The 18194-nt window shown below is 45.2% G+C and overlaps 2 protein-coding genes across 33 annotated transcripts; both read left to right on the top strand.

Annotated features, from left to right (window-relative positions):
• The first annotated feature begins 49 nt into the window (after nucleotides 1–49).
• LOC123158118 (polyamine oxidase 1) lies at nucleotides 50–5005 on the top strand. Its single transcript, XM_044576235.1, has 10 exons — nucleotides 50–71; nucleotides 329–581; nucleotides 1107–1253; nucleotides 1341–1596; nucleotides 3454–3597; nucleotides 3693–3842; nucleotides 3966–4223; nucleotides 4358–4442; nucleotides 4549–4640; nucleotides 4738–5005. The coding sequence occupies exons 1-10, from the start codon at nucleotides 50–52 to the stop codon at nucleotides 4744–4746; spliced, it is 1416 nt and encodes a 471-aa protein (XP_044432170.1). The 3' UTR covers nucleotides 4747–5005.
• Nucleotides 5006–8102: 3097 nt separating this feature from the next.
• On the top strand, nucleotides 8103–12923 carry LOC123156537 (uncharacterized). Of its 32 annotated transcripts, none has more exons than XM_044574687.1 (5): nucleotides 8103–10550; nucleotides 10665–10865; nucleotides 11541–11658; nucleotides 11784–11898; nucleotides 12633–12923. In XM_044574687.1, exon 1 carries the CDS (start codon nucleotides 8822–8824, stop codon nucleotides 9947–9949), a length of 1128 nt encoding a protein of 375 aa, XP_044430622.1. In that variant the 5' UTR covers nucleotides 8103–8821; the 3' UTR covers nucleotides 9950–10550; nucleotides 10665–10865; nucleotides 11541–11658; nucleotides 11784–11898; nucleotides 12633–12923. The 32 variants fall into 32 exon arrangements, 31 of the variants coding, with proteins under 31 accessions (XP_044430622.1, XP_044430621.1, XP_044430619.1 ...); XM_044574686.1 differs by having other exon boundaries at nucleotides 11541–11666; XM_044574684.1 differs by lacking the exon at nucleotides 11784–11898 and adding an exon at nucleotides 10981–11073 and having other exon boundaries at nucleotides 11541–11666.
• The last annotated feature ends 5271 nt before the right edge of the window (nucleotides 12924–18194 follow it).

The following is an 18194-nucleotide window of genomic DNA, read 5'->3' as shown; positions in this document are numbered from 1 at the left end:
TGGGCTGAGTTGGTGGAGATGTATCTGATCGTGGGCTGAGTTGGTGGCGATGTATCTGGTTCATGGGCCGTGTTAGCAACGGGATGCGATCGAGGGTGGGGTTGCGGTCGAACCATCACGACGACGACTGCATATCCCCCTTTAATAGTAGATATATATATATATATATATATATATATATATATATATATATATATATATATATATATATATATCACCCATGCATGCATGCAATATCCTTAGCTAATACAGTACGTGCATTGAACGTACGTCGTCGTCGTTTTATATCTCAACAAATACTATTTTGTGTGCGTGCGTGCGTGTGCAGGGATCTCGGCGGGGAAGCGGCTGTGGGACGCCGGGGTGAGGGACCTGCTGATCCTGGAGGCGACGGAGCGCGTGGGCGGGCGGATGCACAAGCACAACTTCGGCGGCCTCAACGTGGAGATCGGCGCCAACTGGGTGGAGGGCCTCAACGGGGACAAGGTCAACCCCATCTGGCCCATGGTCAACGCCAGCCTCAAGCTCCGCAACTTCTACTCCGACTTCGACGGCGTCGTCGGCAACGTCTACAAGGAGAGGTACGCTACGTACGTACGTGCATACACAAGATGAATGAAGAAACATAATAAAGACGTCTGGTAACCAACGACATGCATAAAAAGAGTCATAAAGTATACAGACACAGGCACATAGACACATGCACGTGAGAACGGAAACATGTACGCGTACCCGAGCCCACGCGCGGAGGAGTGAGCATGACCATGCAGGAGCTCGCTCTGATAAAATAAAACGCACGTGGGAAAAACGCCAAAACATAAGCTTTCAGTGATGGGCACCACCTAATAACTGCGGGACAGTGACGACGTGAGGCGTGCAAACCGTGTGGAAACGACACGCACGCAGAATGATGGACGAAACAGTAACAAACAAGACGGACCAACCCATTAACTCACGATTCAGAACAATCATGGAATGGAGGACGGCGTACAGATCAACGGACTGCTAATTCTTCAGCTGCAGCAGCAGCACACATGCATGCAGTTCATCGGCGGACCGTCTAACATGGTTTTATGATTTTATGCTTTGCGTTGACAAACCTGCAGCGGCGGCCTTTACGACGAGGAGTTCGTGCAGAAGAGAATGGACCGTGGCGACGAGGTGGAGGAGCTGGGCGGCAAGCTCGCCGCCAAGATGGATCCCAGCGGCCGCGACGACATGTCCATCTTGGCCATGCAGCGCCTCTTCAACCAGTACGTAGCTAGCTAGTGCATATGCATGCTTCATGGCAATCGTCATGCATGGTTTGCTTGATCCCTCTGTCTCTGTGTGCGTTGCAGCCAGCCGAACGGGCCGGCGACGCCGGTGGACATGGTGCTCGACTACTTCAGGTACGACTACGAGTTCGCCGAGCCGCCGCGCGTCACCAGCCTGCAGGGCACCGAGCCCACGGCCACCTTCGCCGACTTCGGGGACGACGCGCACTTCGTCGCCGATCAGCGGGGATTCGAGACCCTCATATATCACATCGCCGGGCAGTACCTTCGTTCCGACAAGTCCGGAAACATCGTAGATCCTAGAGTCAAACTCAACAAGGTAATCATGGTTTTATACAAAAAAACGTGTAATAATCAAAATTTTCAAACTTTAACTACTACTTCCTTCGTAAACAAATGTAAGAAGACGCTATAGGTCACAGAGGGAGTAACAAATTAATACAAACCGTGTAATAATCAAACTTTTCAAACTTTAGGAGAGGATGTGTCAAAACGAAAGGAAATCTCCCTGCAAAGCTGAAACTAAATTCAGACACTGTTTTGGGTAAAAGGACTTTCTTTTTGAGAAACCAACAGACAAACATTCACACAACGCTGGAATCGAAGAGCATCAAAGATGACCGGAGTCACCACAGATCTCTCGGTATTGATAAGTACATCGCTTATTGTTGAAAGCATAATCACCTTGAAAACTAAAGATGACACTCTCTGCATTGCCGTGGGAATCAGTTGCAATTATTTTAATAAGATTTGGTTGTATGAAACATTAGTATTTAGATTAACTATATGAGAATTGAAACTAAAATACATATATTTTATTGATTATTACATAGTTGTAAAAATATTTATAGAATATGAGTGGCACTCATGTATGTTTGCATGGTGAGTTGGCATAGTTGCGTGTTGAGAAAATTGATGTTAGTGGGGATAAACTATTTAGGTTTATAGGGTACAGCTCTCTCACTAACCACCCAACCTATTAATAGTTGTCGTAAGGAAAATTGATATCTTTTCGCAAAAGAAAGGAAATTCGATATCATTAGTATTTATAATCTTTTCTTATAAACATGCAAGGAAAGTTCTAGCTACGGACCAAAGTTTAGGCACTACGGTAATTAGAAGCAATCATTTATTTGATCTACATCTAATGATTATGCTTGTCTGTTGAAATAATTATTTCTAAATTATATGGGGCAAATCTTTTGCCACCGTTTAAAAAAACTAGTTCTCAATTATGATGTTAAAAATATTATTTCCAAGTCATTAGAACTGTCAGATCCATGATTCAGGCAAGTTCACAAGGAATAGGAATTTTTTTGATTTAATGGAAACAAGCAGCTGACTAAGAAAATAATCATTTCTAGGTCGACTAAGCCATATGCCGTCGAATAGTAAAATTTATACAGAATTATAAAATTTGATTGCAAAAGAAAACTTTTATTTGAATTACAGAGGACACAAAGTGTTTATTGACCATGCTTCTTTTATCTGAATTCTCCCATGTCACTTTTAGGGAGAATATCACATGGAAACCAACAATTGGTGAAAGTCGGTGAAAATCACGCAGAGAAGATGTTTTTATGTTTCTAAAAAAATCTAAAAAAACATGGGATGTTAAGGGTAATGTTCTATTGCCATGTGAAATTCCAAGTTCAAACACATCACGGGATGTGAGCTATACAAAAATTACAAAATCAACATTGAATAGTGCAACAATAACGTCACTATTCATTGCTGAATTTGTTTTTTTCTTAGCTCACATCTCGTAAGGTATTTCAACTTGGAATTTCGTAGGCAATAAAACATCAGCCTTTTAACATTCCTTTTTAAAAAAAGATTTTTTTTGAAACTTTTCTACAAAGTTTTCTTTGAATGTTGGTTTCCATGTGATATTTTCCCGTCACTTTCATTCGGTCCAAAATTTAGACAAAAATTGTGAAATCTGATGAATTGCGCCGAAACCAATTTCCATGTGTTACATGGTAGTGTAAAAAACGCTCTTATATTATGGGACAGAATGAGTAGCAGGCCCTGATGAGTAGTAGTGTACAACTGAAAGAACACGACACATCCTCAAAAGAAAAGAAAAGGAAAAACGACACAATCCATCATTTCGGACAAATTTGGACATTTTATGTGATTTTGGAGGGGCACTCATGCATGCACAAAATTGCAGGTGGTGCGTGAGATCTCCTACAACCAGAGAGGCGTGGTGGTGACTACGGAGGACAACTCAGCGTACAGCGCAGACTACGTGATCGTGTCCGCGAGCATAGGGGTCCTGCAACGCGATCTCATACAGTTCAAGCCTCAGCTGCCAGTACGTCGTCGGTTAATATTTTCTTAAGTTCACGTCCAACGTCACTCTGCAACAGTATAATTAGTTTTCGTGTGTGCGTTATATAAACAACCTAGGCATGGAAGATTTTCGCCATCTACCAATTTGACATGGGCGTGTACACCAAGATCTTCCTCAAGTTCCCCAGGAAGTTCTGGCCGACGGGCCCCGGGAAGCAGTTCTTCGTCTACGCCAGCTCCAGGAGAGGCTACTACGGGATGTGGCAGGTGAACAAACAAGCTCGCCAGTAGCGTAGCAGATAACACAAGGAAGATCATTGTGTGCAGAAGTACGGAAAAATCGATACCTACCCCAAGATGTTAAGAAAAAGTACTCGTTTTGTTGTGCAGTCGTTCGAGCAGGAGTACCCGGGGGCCAACGTGCTGATGGCGACGGTGACGGACGTGGAGTCGCGGCGGATCGAGCAGCAGCCCGACAACGTGACGATGGCGGAGGCCGTGGGCGTGCTGCGGAACATGTTCCCCGACCGCGACGTGCCCGACGCCACCGATATCTACGTGCCGCGCTGGTGGTCCAACCGATTCTTCAAGGGCTCCTACTCCAACTGGCCCGTCGGCGTCAACCGCTACGAGTACGACCAGCTCCGGGTACGTACGTAGGCCACCGCCGCGCGCGCATACACAGTGCGCCGATGGTGAAACTTAAACGTCCCAGAATTCATGGCGCCGGCCCCGGCTCTGACGACGTGTCGTCCTTGATTGATTCTGCTCGTCGCATGCAGGCGCCGGTTGGCGGGCGGGTCTACTTCACCGGGGAGCACACCAGCGAGCACTACAACGGCTACGTCCACGGAGCTTATCTTGCAGGTCTCTTAGTCTTATCATCTTCCGGCCACACGATCGAGCTGGAGTGTGTGATCTGAGAGATGTGGTTTCCCGCTAACTGCGCGCTGCCGCTTCCTTTGCATTGCAGGTATCGACTCCGCGGACATTCTGATAAACAAGGTCCTCAACAACGTGGAGTTCAAAGTCCGCCCCAAGTATGACGACGAGCAGAAAGCTGAGGTACTCATCAATGTTTCATCTCCTGGTGTCCACCGGACATGTACATTTGCCGAATTTCTGAAATATGCGCACTGGTTTAATTTACTCGTCGCTGCAGGCTAAATGAACGAGGAAGTTGAGATGCCATGCCAGTCTGCTCGCATCGTCGAGGAATAAACCCAGACGCGTGCCACAGTTTCCGTGGAAGCTTTTACCCAAGACTTTGATTTGAGGCGAAATAATGCGACGTTCCTGCTTTCTTTCCTGCCTCACCTGTTTGAATTCTCCGACGTATGTACTTCGTGTTGAAGCGTTCTAGTGATGTAATTTCTGTTATAAATTATTAATGATCGAATAAAAGCACTTGGCCTTTGAGGTCTAAAGTTCGTCCTTGAGCAGAACACTCTTTAACAGTAATACTAGCATAATGTTTGTGCGTTGCTACGGAAACGCAAAAATGATTTAGTTGTATTTCATTATTAGCATAGAACAACCAATTCATGTGCAACACCACGAAAAAGAAACTCAATCAAGCAGCCAACACTGTACTTGCTTAATTACGGCAACGATGGGAACACCATTGCAGAACAAAAAAAATCAAGTTGGAGGAATCCAATCGGTTCTAGATGAATGAGCGAGATTGGGATGAAGGGGGGAGAGTGAAACAATGCTGGCACGCCCTCAAACTCTACTGTGCAAAAAAAAAAATTGTGAGGGGGGGGGGGGCACGGGTCGTCTCACAATAAGTGCGTGATGGGATGCCAACGCACATGGTTGGATCTAACCATGCATGTGCGATGAGTCGTCCATCTGACACGGTTCGTTTTCGGGCACATGGTTCTGTTTTAAAATCGTATGCGATGTGATCATTACACATAGTTCCTTATTGTCATGTGCAATTGGAGTGGCTTAGTAGCACTGAACTGCACTAGTATACATGTAGCCAAAATCCTAAAAGTATTGGACCCCTGCTGGTGTGAGGTGCACGATTCATGTCTTCCATTTGGTTTCGCAATGATATGTACTTTATAAGTTAGTTTCTTTTCTCATTAAAATATACCCCTTCCGTCCCATAATATAGGATCGTCTTACAAGTAGTTTCAAGCTTGCAAAACGGTCTTATGTTATGAGACGGAGGGAGTAATATTTGCTCACTGTCTCTTGTGCATTTGCCCATGTAATTTGTGAACAATGTAGGTGTTGTTATTCTGTTCTAGACGATGGTAGGAAATTGTTTTTTTCTACCATGCACAGAAGATATCGTACATGATCCCCTAGGATCGTGCATTGTATTTCTTATTTAAAATAAATTTAATTTACAAGGTTCTACCTAAAAGAAACTCAGAAAAATGAGAAACAATGTAGGTGGGATGAGAAGGAAGAAATTGGAAAAAACTAAGCAACGTATGGCAAAACCTTAGGTATTTTTTGAAGTAGGAGAGATTTACAGACCTACACTAGTAGAGAAACGAGATTTAGTCCCGGTTGGAAAAGGCCTTAGTCCCGGGTCACCAACCGGGACAACTAAATCGGGACTAAAGGCCCCCATCCTTTAGTCCCGGTTGGCCACGACCCGGGACTAAAGTTCCTCCACGTGGCCGTGAGCGCATGCCAGGGGCTGGTGTACCTTTAGTCCCGGTTGGTGACACCAACCGGGACTAAAGTCCCTCCACATGGTCGCGTGCTAGCTCGGGGGCTGGGGGACCTTTAGTCCCGGTAGGTTGGCTGCTTGATGTAGTTCCTGTTGAAGCGTTCACTACAAGGATACCCCCTATAATGCAACACATATTCTACAACATTTTGACTATACGTTGCAAAGTTTAAAAGAGATACGCATATTGAGAAACAGTATAACGAGGCGAGCTAGGAGCCTCCACAGCGATTCGCGTCTCTCAGCCGTTGGATCACTCAAACATACGATGCAGATCAACTCGGTCATCCCACGTCGTCCACACACGTTTGACGAACCGTCTTGCGGGCTGCTGCTCCATAGAACGAGCTTCTGTTTCTCTCCTTAAACGGGCCGTCCAAGGCCCAGGTCTTTCATTTGCATGCCAAATAGGCCAGGTCGTCCAAGTTCCAGCGCTATTCCCCCGAACGAACAACTCCTTCCTATGCGAGGTGCCGCCATTTCATCCTCCGCGATGCGCCGTCGCTGTCGGGAAGCTTCTGCTGCACGACTGAGTCCGCGTCGGTGCTGTTCACGCTCCTGTACTCTTCCTCCGGAGCCCCTTATTTACTGCCTTTTAATTTCATGTCTTGCAGCGCTCTTCCATGGCAGCACGGCGCCTGCCCCCGTCATCGTCGTCCATCGCCGGCTGTCCTTCTCTTGCATCCGCCTCCACGCGTTGCAGCTGTACAACGCATCAGTTCCCATTCCATAACTGAAGCTGACATGCGTCGTCACTAATCTCAGCTTCATAGGTAAACACACATCTCTCCATACACTTTGCTTGGATTGCTGTGGAATCACATACTGATTGGTTTGAGCCCTCGTTTTGCAGTCCGTTGAGAAGAAATCTTGCCCCGTTAAACGTTATTCATTTTATTTTCTTTTGTGAATTCCATGCTTATATTGATTTTCTTGGATCATGTTTATTTTTCTTGTTGGGATGGAGAATTGGGAAATAAATCAATGAATTCTACTATAAATTAGGGGGCTGGAATACCATTTGCCTTTCATCATGATGCTGTTAAGCATGTGATCTTGAGTAGAGAGAGAGAGAGAGATTTGTTGTGTTCAATTCTATAACCTTGCAAGTATCTGAGGTGGTAAGAAATTATGTGTGTTGACTTGAGTGTGGTAAGATCTGGCAGATGTTGATTGCTTGCCGGCTTCCACGTTGCTTATCGCGTCAGCCACTATTGGTGCATAATGGTTAGGCTCACGCTGCATTGCTCATCTCCAGGCAAATTATGTAATGCCTGCATCGTAGGCAATGTCTGAAGGTATTCTCCTACATCCTGATAATTCCATGTGTGATATTGTAGTAGTTGAAAATATTCCCTTCTATTGCCAATTTTCATTTTCCAGTGGTGCTCTTGTTTGATTAATATCTCATTCTAGACATTGGAGATTAATCAAGAACTTGCAATTGTGAGTATTTCCTGAGTGACTAAAAAGGCATAAGCATGGAAATTAAGGGACAATTACACGACGTGAGCTATGCCCCTCCACAACATTTTGACATCCTCTGTTCGATCTATAGAAGCATGGTCATGATTTTTTTGGGGTTTTATTAGTATGACTCTCCTCCCCTTGTAGTATTGATTAGCCGACACTGATTATTATTTAAAAATATGGTTCAAACCATTTTAGCTTACTAAGGTTGAACCAGGGAAAGCTTGTGAAGGCATATTTGTCAATAATTTGAAAGCCTGCATCTATATTTTCATTAAGGGACGGGCGCGGCAAAGCGCGCCTTTATGATCTAGTAGACGTTGTAGCATATGCGTTGTAGTGCAGCTCGTGACCCATGTAAAGCCCAATGCACTAACCCAGCCCAAGTTAGCTTTCACGACTAACCTAGGTCGTTCCCTTTCCCCAGCCTCCCCTTCTCCTCTCGAGCCCTCCCATGCCGGCCGCCGCCGCTCGTCAGTCGTTGCCACTCCTTTGCGCGGCTGCGACCTACCTGCATCCCTGCACGCCGCCCCTCACCACTCCCCTGTGATCCTCTGTCCCGGCGCCGCTCCTCACCGCTGCCCTGCGACCCTCCGTCCTAGCGCGCCGCCCCTCGTCACCACCCCTGCAGCCCTGCATCCCGGCGCGCCGCCCCTCGTCACCGCTCCCCTGCGACCAACGGTGAATCCAAGGTACGGCCATGAACAAGCACAGGTAACCGCATCCCTCGTTCCACATCTGTAGCCCCTCGCGGTACCAATGCATCATCCACATCTGTAGCCCCGTTCGTCCTCCTCCAGTGCTCCTCCTCCTAATTGTTCTCCACTATTCACGTGTCCTCCATGTAAAACGATCCAGGAAGCCTCTCCCTTTTTTTGCGAATAGGAATCCTCTCCCTGATCCCTGCTCTGCAACCTTTTAATAGTGGATCCTTGTTAAGTTGGAGAGAACGAGAAGAAGAAGGAAGGGAGGTGGAACCAGTAGCGACAACGGGGAGACGGGATCCATTGCCAACGATAATAGGGGGATGCTGCTTTGAAACAGGACGAAGCGAGGCGAGGATACCTGCGTTACCGGTGACATGTGCGGAGGCCCCGGTGTCGAGGTACCAGTCAGTGGCGCCGGGCTGCTGGAGGGTCATCTGGTTGAGGGCGGAGTAGAGCGCGGCTGGATCCCACGACGGCGGATGCGACGGAGGCGCGGACGGCCCAGCGTACATCAGGGGGTACGCCTGGTGCGGAGCGGTGGGACGAGGGCCGAGTACGCCCGCGGCGTTGGGAGGAACCCACGGCGCGCGAGCCGGCGGCGGGAAGGGTGCCCCCCACGGGGCGAAGTACCCCAGCCAAGGAGTTTGGCCGGCGCCGGCTGGAGGTGTGGCGTGCCCACGCCCGCCAGGGTGACCACGGCCGCGGCCACGGCCACGGCCACGCCCACGTCCGCGGTCGGGATGCCCACCGCCCGAACCACTGCTGCCCCCGCGCTCCATGGGGGCCTTGCCGCGGTCGGCGCTGGAGGGGCCACGGTCGCCGGAGGACCCGCGGTCGCCAGAGGAGGAGGAACCGCCACCGCCAAGGCCGATGGAGAGGGCGGAGGAACCGTCGGAGCGGTCCCGGGCGTCCTGAGTGAGCTCCTCAAGAAGAAGCCGCGAACGGGCCTGATTGAAGGTAGGGAACGGGGTTTGCATCGGAAGTACGGTGGCGATCACCTGGTATCGGCGGGAGAGTCCACGCAAGAGCTGCAGCGTCAGGGTCCTGTCCTTGACGGGCTCGTCGACGTCCGCCAGGGCGTCCGCCAGCGCCTTGAGCCGCCCGCAATATTCCGCGACCCGCAGATCGCCTTGGGTGAGCGCACGGAATTCGGCGCTGAGATGCACGGCTTGGGCGGGCTGGTTGGCGAGGAAGAAGTCACGGATTTGGCTCCAGACGCGATAGGCGGTGTTGTCCTCGCCGCGAACGACCTCGTACAGGGCGTCGGTGATGGTGGAGTAGAGGAGCAGAAGGAGGGTCAGGTCTGTGTGGCGCCATGCCGGTGTCTGCTGGTCGGGGTTGGAGTAGTGGTCGACGTGGCTGGCGACGGAGTACATGGTGAGGATGCAGCGCCAGAGTTCGCGCCACTTGGAGTAGCTGCCGGATTGGACATCCAGCTTGAAGGTGATGAGGCTGCCGATGTTATTGAGGTTGTGGATGGAGGGGATGGCGGAGGAAGATGAGGGAGCCGCAACGGGGAGGGTGGGTGGTGGTGCAAGAGGCAGCGTAGTCATGGCGGCGGAAGGGGTTGTGAGCGGAGCGGAAGCTAAAGGGGTGAGGAGCCCAGAGGAGGGGAGAACCGGCGGCGGCGGAGGAGCAGTGGTGCTGGTGAGATCGCCGGAGGAAGAGGAGTTGCCGGTGTCCATGGTAGGCTCGCAGGAAGGAAGGCTCTGGTGCCAAGTTGAATTATGGAAAGCAATGCGTGATTCATTCCATTGCCCACGAAGGGGTTATATACCATGTACAGAGAGTAACTGCCCGAGCTATACGAGGGCATGCACAACGTGCGAGTCGTGAGAGGAGTGGATAGAGCGCCTAACTACGTAGGACTCGGTCCATTAGTTACATGAGAACGAACGGTCTTCCAACATTAATATCCACTGCACCAGGACATCCTTCCAATTTCGCATTCCATGCCCAACCAAAACTGAAATCCAATGCAGCGGAAAAGGCGGTACATCAAAGACAGTTTGTATCTGATTGGACAGCCCCTATTGTTGGTGAAGTTGCCGAGAAGAGGAACTATTGCAGGCTGGCCGCAGGTACAGAAGGAGCAAGAAGAGAGTAGGTTTTTTGCTTTTGATGATTTTTATGTTGTGTTGTGCTACTGAAATCTGGGACGTACAGCCTAGAGTTTTGTTTTGGGGAATATTGATAATGTGCTTTCTTTAATTTCAGACATCTGAAGCTACGTACTACTTGGATGGCTAAATTTGTGCTATACAAGCAATTAGGTGATTCAATTCAGCGAAGGCGTGGTCGTACCTCTGCACAGCAAACTCAAGCACCACTTCTAATATTGTTGGAAAGTGGATAAGTCGGTTTGGAGCAGTACACGATTTGTTCAATGTACTTCGCTATGTTCCTTACATGCAAAAGGTACGGGTTTGTTTACTTGAAATGTTCTTTCAATTTTATCCTCACCCAGTGATCCACAGCTTAAAAGCACAAACTACTCTGTTCAGATGGAATATCTTTGATAGTGTTATTGCAGACTTGAAGGTATATGCATCAGGAGGTCAAGGTGGCAGTGGCACCGTAACAGTATTTATTTGAAACTACACGCGAGATCAAAAAATGATTCTAAGTTAACCTCTTTCCTCATATATTTGTCTGCTTGGTTTGTTTTAATGCCGTTCTTTTGTTAAATTGATGTACTAAATAATTAAGAACATTTATGGTGCTAGAACTTGCTTAGGAAGAGCTGTTATGAAATTAAGATCTGGTTTTTGTAATTCGCTGACTGAATCCATGATACTAAACTGTATGTTTGTTGTAGTTCATATATATGTTATACATACATGTGCAGTTACTAGGCACGCATTGTGAGTAGATAAGTTGAGTCTCCATTTATTTCGTTAAGCACAAAATATGATCTTGCATACATGTATTTCCATTCTCATATAATGGAAAATATACTAAAGGAAAGACTCATGCTGTATGCTTCTGATTCATGTTGAAAGTGTGTAACCTGTTTTCCACAATTCTTCCTTTTCACATAATAGGAAAAGGTCAGTAACAAAAAAAGGAAGCTCACTGAGCACATCATTACAGATCACCTGACGAAAGCCCAGGCGATGAAGAGGATAATCAAGTTGAGAGCCCCGACCGAGGACGTATAATGGCTGAATGAACTTCTCATCTGCGCTTTGGCTGCATCCCGTGCCTCCAGGTGTGTAGGTATTGGCTTCATACTGTTCTATTTTATACACGCACGTACTGGACTAGAGGTTTGATTTCTAGGACAATATCTTATTTACTACTTTACACCTTTTTGCATGATGCATGGATGAGGAGCTCATATAAGTTTGGAGAGCATGGATCATATGATTAGTTTCAGTGGGGCTAAGCTAAAAGAGGATTAATGATGCTTACAATACGTATATGCACAGCCACGCATTTTTTGATATTGGTATGTGTAGTATATGATCTATGTTTTTTTAAGCTCTAAATCTATGTTTTTGTTTTGACCGTATACGAAAGAGAGCAAAACCATCTCAAATCAGTACGAGCGAAATAAATCTATTAATTAATCCATGAGTTTGATATACTATTTAAAAGGGAAACAATTAAGCTACATGTATGTATCACGCGCGAAAAATATATCTTCTAGATGAGTATGTATACCATGTATTTCATATGCGTACATATGCATTTGTTAAGTCTTACAATCGGTTTCTTTGGAAACTCTTCAACATAAATGAACCAGAAATCCAGGTTGTCTGCCTCGCATTTTATGGTGTAAAAATGGTAGACCAAACGGAAAAACCAGTCATCTCTTTTGTGTTGTCTATAGAACATTTCAATGGATCTTCTGTATATCACCAAAACAAAATAAATGTCCTCCTTTTAAGTGTTCATTCCATATACAGGAGCCAAAACGCGTCTTTCTACAGAAACATAGATACATGGTCCCTTCTAAATATTCCTTGGAATATTTTAGTTTGAGTTTCCAGTTTTATCATCCCATAGTGGCCATCTTTTTTTTCATCTGAATCCATGACATAACAGGACCCGTTGTGAGATGTTCAAAATGTATTACACGTTCTCTAATTACACTTACATTACCACAGAAAGTTATTCGTTTTTTTTTGGTTTTTTGCTAATGCATTGTGTGTTAACAGTCATTTTGCTTTTTGTTTGTAGGTTCAAAAGATAAATGGATGATTATATGGGTATGTGGCAAATATACTGATGATGATAATGATGATGATTATGATGCTGGATGCTTTCAATTTTAGTTAAGTTGTAGGAATGATGTTCCTCTGTTAAGTTTTAGTTAAGTTGTAGTGATGTTGAGGGATGCTTTTGGTTTTCATTTTGTTGTCAAGAAAATATTTAGATTATGCATCACATTTGGATGATGTTCCTCCTGTAATATCCACTGTTGTAATCCAACAATTTTATATAATATATGATTTCTTCCTCCTGTGAGTATATTCTCTTGTTTTTTGTTCACTTGAAATGCATATATAATTATCACCATTACGTGGAGCATTAATTTAGTTGCTAGCAATATGTATAGAAAATAATATTATTCACATTATATATGTACCACGATTTGAAGCATTGCAAACTCTCTGTTGCCAAGCAATGGGATGTTGATTCCTGTAAATTAAGCACCAACATATAAAGGTGTTGCATAAGTCTGTTTTATGTGTTGCATTTTGCAACGGTCCCTTTTACCAATGGTGGTATAACCGTTGTAATATGCGCTAGCAACACTGGATAAGGCAACGCATCCCAAACCGTTGGTATTGACACTAACAACGCATATATGAACTTTTAGATACGGAAAAAAGCGTTGCTATAGGGGGGTTCCTGTTGTAGTGGTTCCAGTGATGTAATTTTTGTTATAAATTATTAATCGAGTAAAAACACTTGGCCTTTGAGGTCTAAAGTTCGTCCTTGCGCAGAATGGTCTATATTGACAACACTCTTTAACGGTAATACTAGCATAATGTCCATGCGTTGCTACAGAACCACAAAATGATTTAGTTGTATTGCATTATTATCATATAACAACCAATGCATGTGCAACACCACGCAAAGGTACTCAATCAAGCAGCCAACACTGCACTTGCGTAATTACAGCAATGATGGGAGCACCGTTGCAAAAAAATGTTTCAAATTTGAGGGATGTGATGGGTTCTAGATGGAGGAGCGAGATTGGGATGGAGTGGGAGAGTGAATTCACCACCACCAACAACAACAACTCCACTATACTCCCTCCTTTCTGTTTTATAGGGCTCAAATCTGAAATCTCATTAACCAAGGCACATGATGAGTGGAGGAATGTATCTCGTACTTTACAAAACTACCCGAACTAAATTGATGCATTAGTTGGAATTAATTGCAGTGCATGCATTCTTGACCACTAGATGAGTAGTAGAATTACATTCATTGGTGAGTTCCTTTTTAATTCTTGCATGCGAAGATTTAATGCGTCTCGGTATCTCAAAAGGCGATGGAGATGAACCCTTCAAATTGGAAAAATGAAAAAATTGAGGTAAACCCTATAAACCGGAAAGGAGGGAGTATAAGATAATAAAGGACTATGACAGGACGGCGCTCGCACTGAAGGAAATATGCCCTAGAGGCAACAATAAAGTTGTTATATTTCCTTATTCATGATAAAAGTTTATTATTAATGCTAGAATTGTATTGATTGGAAACTTAAATACATGTGTGGATACATAAACAAATACCGTGTCCCTAGTAAGCCTCTACTAGACTAGACCGTTGATCAAAGATGGTTAATGTTTCCTAACCATAAACATGTGTTGTCATTTGATAACGAGATCACATCATTAGGAGAATGATGTGATGGGCAAGATCCATCTATTAGCTTAGCATATGAACGTTCAGTTTATTGCTATTGCTTTTTTAATGTCAAATACATCTTCCTTTGACTATGAGATCATGCAACTCCTGGGTACCAAAGGAATACCTTGTGTGCTATCAAACATCACAACGTAAATGGGTGATCATAAATATGCTCTACAGGTATATCCAAAGGTGTCCATTGAGTTGGCATGGATTGAGATTAGGATTTATCACTCCATGTATCGGAGAGGTATCTCTGGGCCCTCTCGATAATACACATCATAAGAAGCCTTGCAAGCAAAGTGACTAAGGAGTTAGTTACAAGATGATGTACGGAACGAGCAAAGAGACTTGCCGGTAATGAGATTGAACTAGGTATGAATATACCGACGATCGAATCTCAGGCAAGTAACATACCGACAGACAAAGGGAATTACATACGTTGTCATAAGGTTCGACCGATAAAGATCTTCGTAGAATATGTAGGAACCAATGTGTGCATCCAGATTCCGCTATTGGTTATTGATCGGAGAAATGTCTCGGTCACGTCTACATAGTTCTAGAACCCATAGGGTCCACACGCTTAACGTTCCTTGACGATATAGTGTTATATGAGTTATATGGTTTGGTGACCGAATGTTGTTTGGAGTCCCTGATGAGATCACAGACATGACGAGGATCTCCGGAATGGTCCGTAGGTAAAGATTGATATATAGGACGATACTATTGGACACCAAAAGAGTTTCAGAGTGCACCGGGTAGTCATTGGATTGCCGTAAGGGGTTCCGGACACCCCCGGGAGGTATATGGGCCAAAAGAGGGGAGCACACCAGGGGCTGGCGCACCCCTCATATGGCAGCCGGCCATGGAGAGAAAAGGAAGGAGGGGGATTCGGTCTCCCCTGCCTTCCTCTCCTCCCCCTTCCTTTCCCCCCGGGCAAATATGGTAAGGGGGGCACGGCCAGGGCAGGAGCCAAGGTGGATTCGGCCACCCTCGGGGCGCCCCTGTCTGCCTCCCCTCTCCCCCACCTATATATATGTCGGAGGGGGATGCCACACATAACCACGACAATCTCTTAGCAGTGTGTGGTGCCCCTCTCCATAGTTTCGTCTCTCGGTCATATTTTCGTAGTGCTTAGGCGAATCCCTGTAGAGATAGCATCACCACCACCGTCACCACGCTGTCGTGCTGCCGGAACTCATCCACTACTTCGCCGGTCATGCTGGATCAATAAGTTGAGGATGTCACCGAGCTAAACGTGTGCTAAACGCGGAGGTGTCGTACATTCGATACTCCATCGATTGGATCGGGAAGAAGTTCGACTGCATCAACCACATTACTAAACGCTTCTGCTTACAGTCTACGAGGGTACGTAGACACACTCTTCCCTCTCATTGATATGCATCTCCATGGAGAGATCTTGCATGTGCATAGAAATATTTTTGTTTTCCATGCAACGCTCCCCAACAGTGGCATCATGAGCCAGGTCCATGCGTAGATGATATGCACGAGTAGAACACAAAGAGTTGTGGGCGGTGATGGTCATACTGCTTACCACCAACGTCTTATTTTGATTCGGTGGTCTTGTAAGATGAAGTGGCCTGGACCAAACTTACATGTCCACGTACATGAGACCGATTCCACCGACAGACATGCAACTTGTTTTGCATAAAAGTGGCTGGCGGGTGTCTGTTTCTGCTACTTTAGTTAAATTGAATTTTACTACGGTCGGTCCTTGAAGAAGGTTAAAACAACAAACTTGATAAATCACCATTGTGGTTTTTGCCGTAGGTAATAACGGTTCTTGCTAGAAGCCCATAGCAGCTACGTAAAACTTGCAACAACAAAGTAGAGGACGTCTATCTTTTTTTGCAGGGCATGTTGTGATGTGATATGGTCAAGACGTGATGTGATATACGTTATTGTAGAAGCAATAGTTGGCAAGACGACCCCGACGCAACGATGGAGATCAAGGTGTCGAGTCGGTGATGATGGAGATCATGACGATGCTTTGGAGATCGAGATCAAAAGCACAAGATGATGATGACCATATCATGTCACATATTTTGATTGCATGTGATGTTTATCCTTTATGCATCTTATTTTGCTTAGAACGGCGGTAGCATTATAAGATGATCCCTTCACTAAATTTCAAGATAAAAGTATTCTCCCCGAGTTGCACCGTTGCCAAAGTTCGTCGCTTCGAAGCACCTCATGATGATCGGATGTGATAGACTCTACGTTCACATACAACGGGTGTAAGAAAGTTTTGCACATGCAGAATACTTGGGTTAAACTTGACGAGCCTAGCATGTACAAACATGGTCTCAGAACACTGGAGACCGAAAGGTCGAACATGAGTCATATATTAGATATGATCAACATAGAGATGTTCACCATTGATGACTACCCCATCTCATGTGATGATCGGACATGGGTTAGTTGATTTGGATCATGTATCACTTAGATAACTTGAGGGATGTTTATTTAAGTGGGAGTTCATTAGTAATTTGATTAACTCAATTTGATTTATCATGAACTTAGTCCTAATAGTTTTGCATATCTATGTTGTAGATCATGGCCTGTGCTACCGTTCTCCTGAATTTTAATGCGTTCCTAGAGAAAGCTAAGTCGAAGGATGATGGTAGCAACTACACGGACTGGGTCCGTAACTTGAGGATTATCCTCATTGCTGCACAAAAGAATTGTGTCCTTGATGCACCGCTAGGTGACAGACCTACTGCAGATGTTATGAACGTCTGGCAGGCTCAATCTGATGACTACTCAATAGTTCAGTGTGCCATGCTTGACGTTTTGAACGTAATGGAGCATATGAGATGTTCCAAGAGTTGAAGTAAATATTTCAAGCAAATTAATTCCCAGGTTGAGAGATATGAAGTCTCCAACAAGTTCTATAGCTGCAAGATGGAGGAGAACGGTTCTGTTAGTGAACACATACTCAAAATGTGTGGGTACCATAACCACTTGACTCAGCTGGGAGTTAATCTTCCAGTTGATAGTGTTATCTATAGAGTTCTTCAATCATTGCCACCAAGCTACAAAAGCTTCGTGATGAACTATAATACGCAAGGGATGACGAAAATGATTCCCGAGCTCTTCGCAATGCTTAAGGCCACGGAGGTAGAAATCAAGAAGGAGCATCAAGTGTTGATGGTTAACAAGACCACTAGTTTCAAGAAAAAGGGCAAGGGAAAGTAAGGGAACTTTAAGAAGAATGGCAAGAAAGTTTTCACTCCCGGGAAGAATCCCAAAGCTGGACCCAAGCCTGAAACTGAGTGCTTCTACTGCAAAGGAAATGGCCACTGGAAGCGGAACTGCCCAAAGTATTTGGCGGATAAGAAGGATGGCAAGGTAAACAAATGTATATTTGATATACATGTTATTGATGTGTACCTTACTAATGCTCGTAGTAGTGCCTGGGTATTTGATACTGGTTCCGTTGCTCATATTTGTAACTCAAAATAAGAGCTGCGGAATAAACAAGGATTGACTAAGGACGAGGTGACGATGCGTGTCGGGAATGGTTCCAAGGTTGATGTGATCGATGTTGGCACGCTACCTCTACATTTACCTTCGGAATTAGTTTTAGACCTTAATAATTGTTATTTGGTGCCAGCATTGAGCATGAACATTATATCTAGATCTTGTTTATTGCGAGACGGTTATTCATTTAAGTCAGAGAATAATGGTTGTTCTATTTGAAAGGGCATGTAGCCCCTAAGTGTGGTTTTGGTAATTAAATGACAATCTCTATGGGCTAATGTTTTCAGTGAGATATATTTGAAGGTTTTGTCCATAGATAGTGCCTCAAGGATATTGGACGGAATCAAGGATGAAGTCCATATATATGAAGATAGTGCC

The sequence above is a fragment of the Triticum aestivum genome, chromosome 7B (genome assembly GCF_018294505.1).
Source record: "Triticum aestivum cultivar Chinese Spring chromosome 7B, IWGSC CS RefSeq v2.1, whole genome shotgun sequence".
Classification (NCBI taxonomy): Eukaryota; Viridiplantae; Streptophyta; class Magnoliopsida; order Poales; family Poaceae; genus Triticum; species Triticum aestivum.
This window is presented reverse-complemented; position numbering and strand designations above follow the sequence as displayed.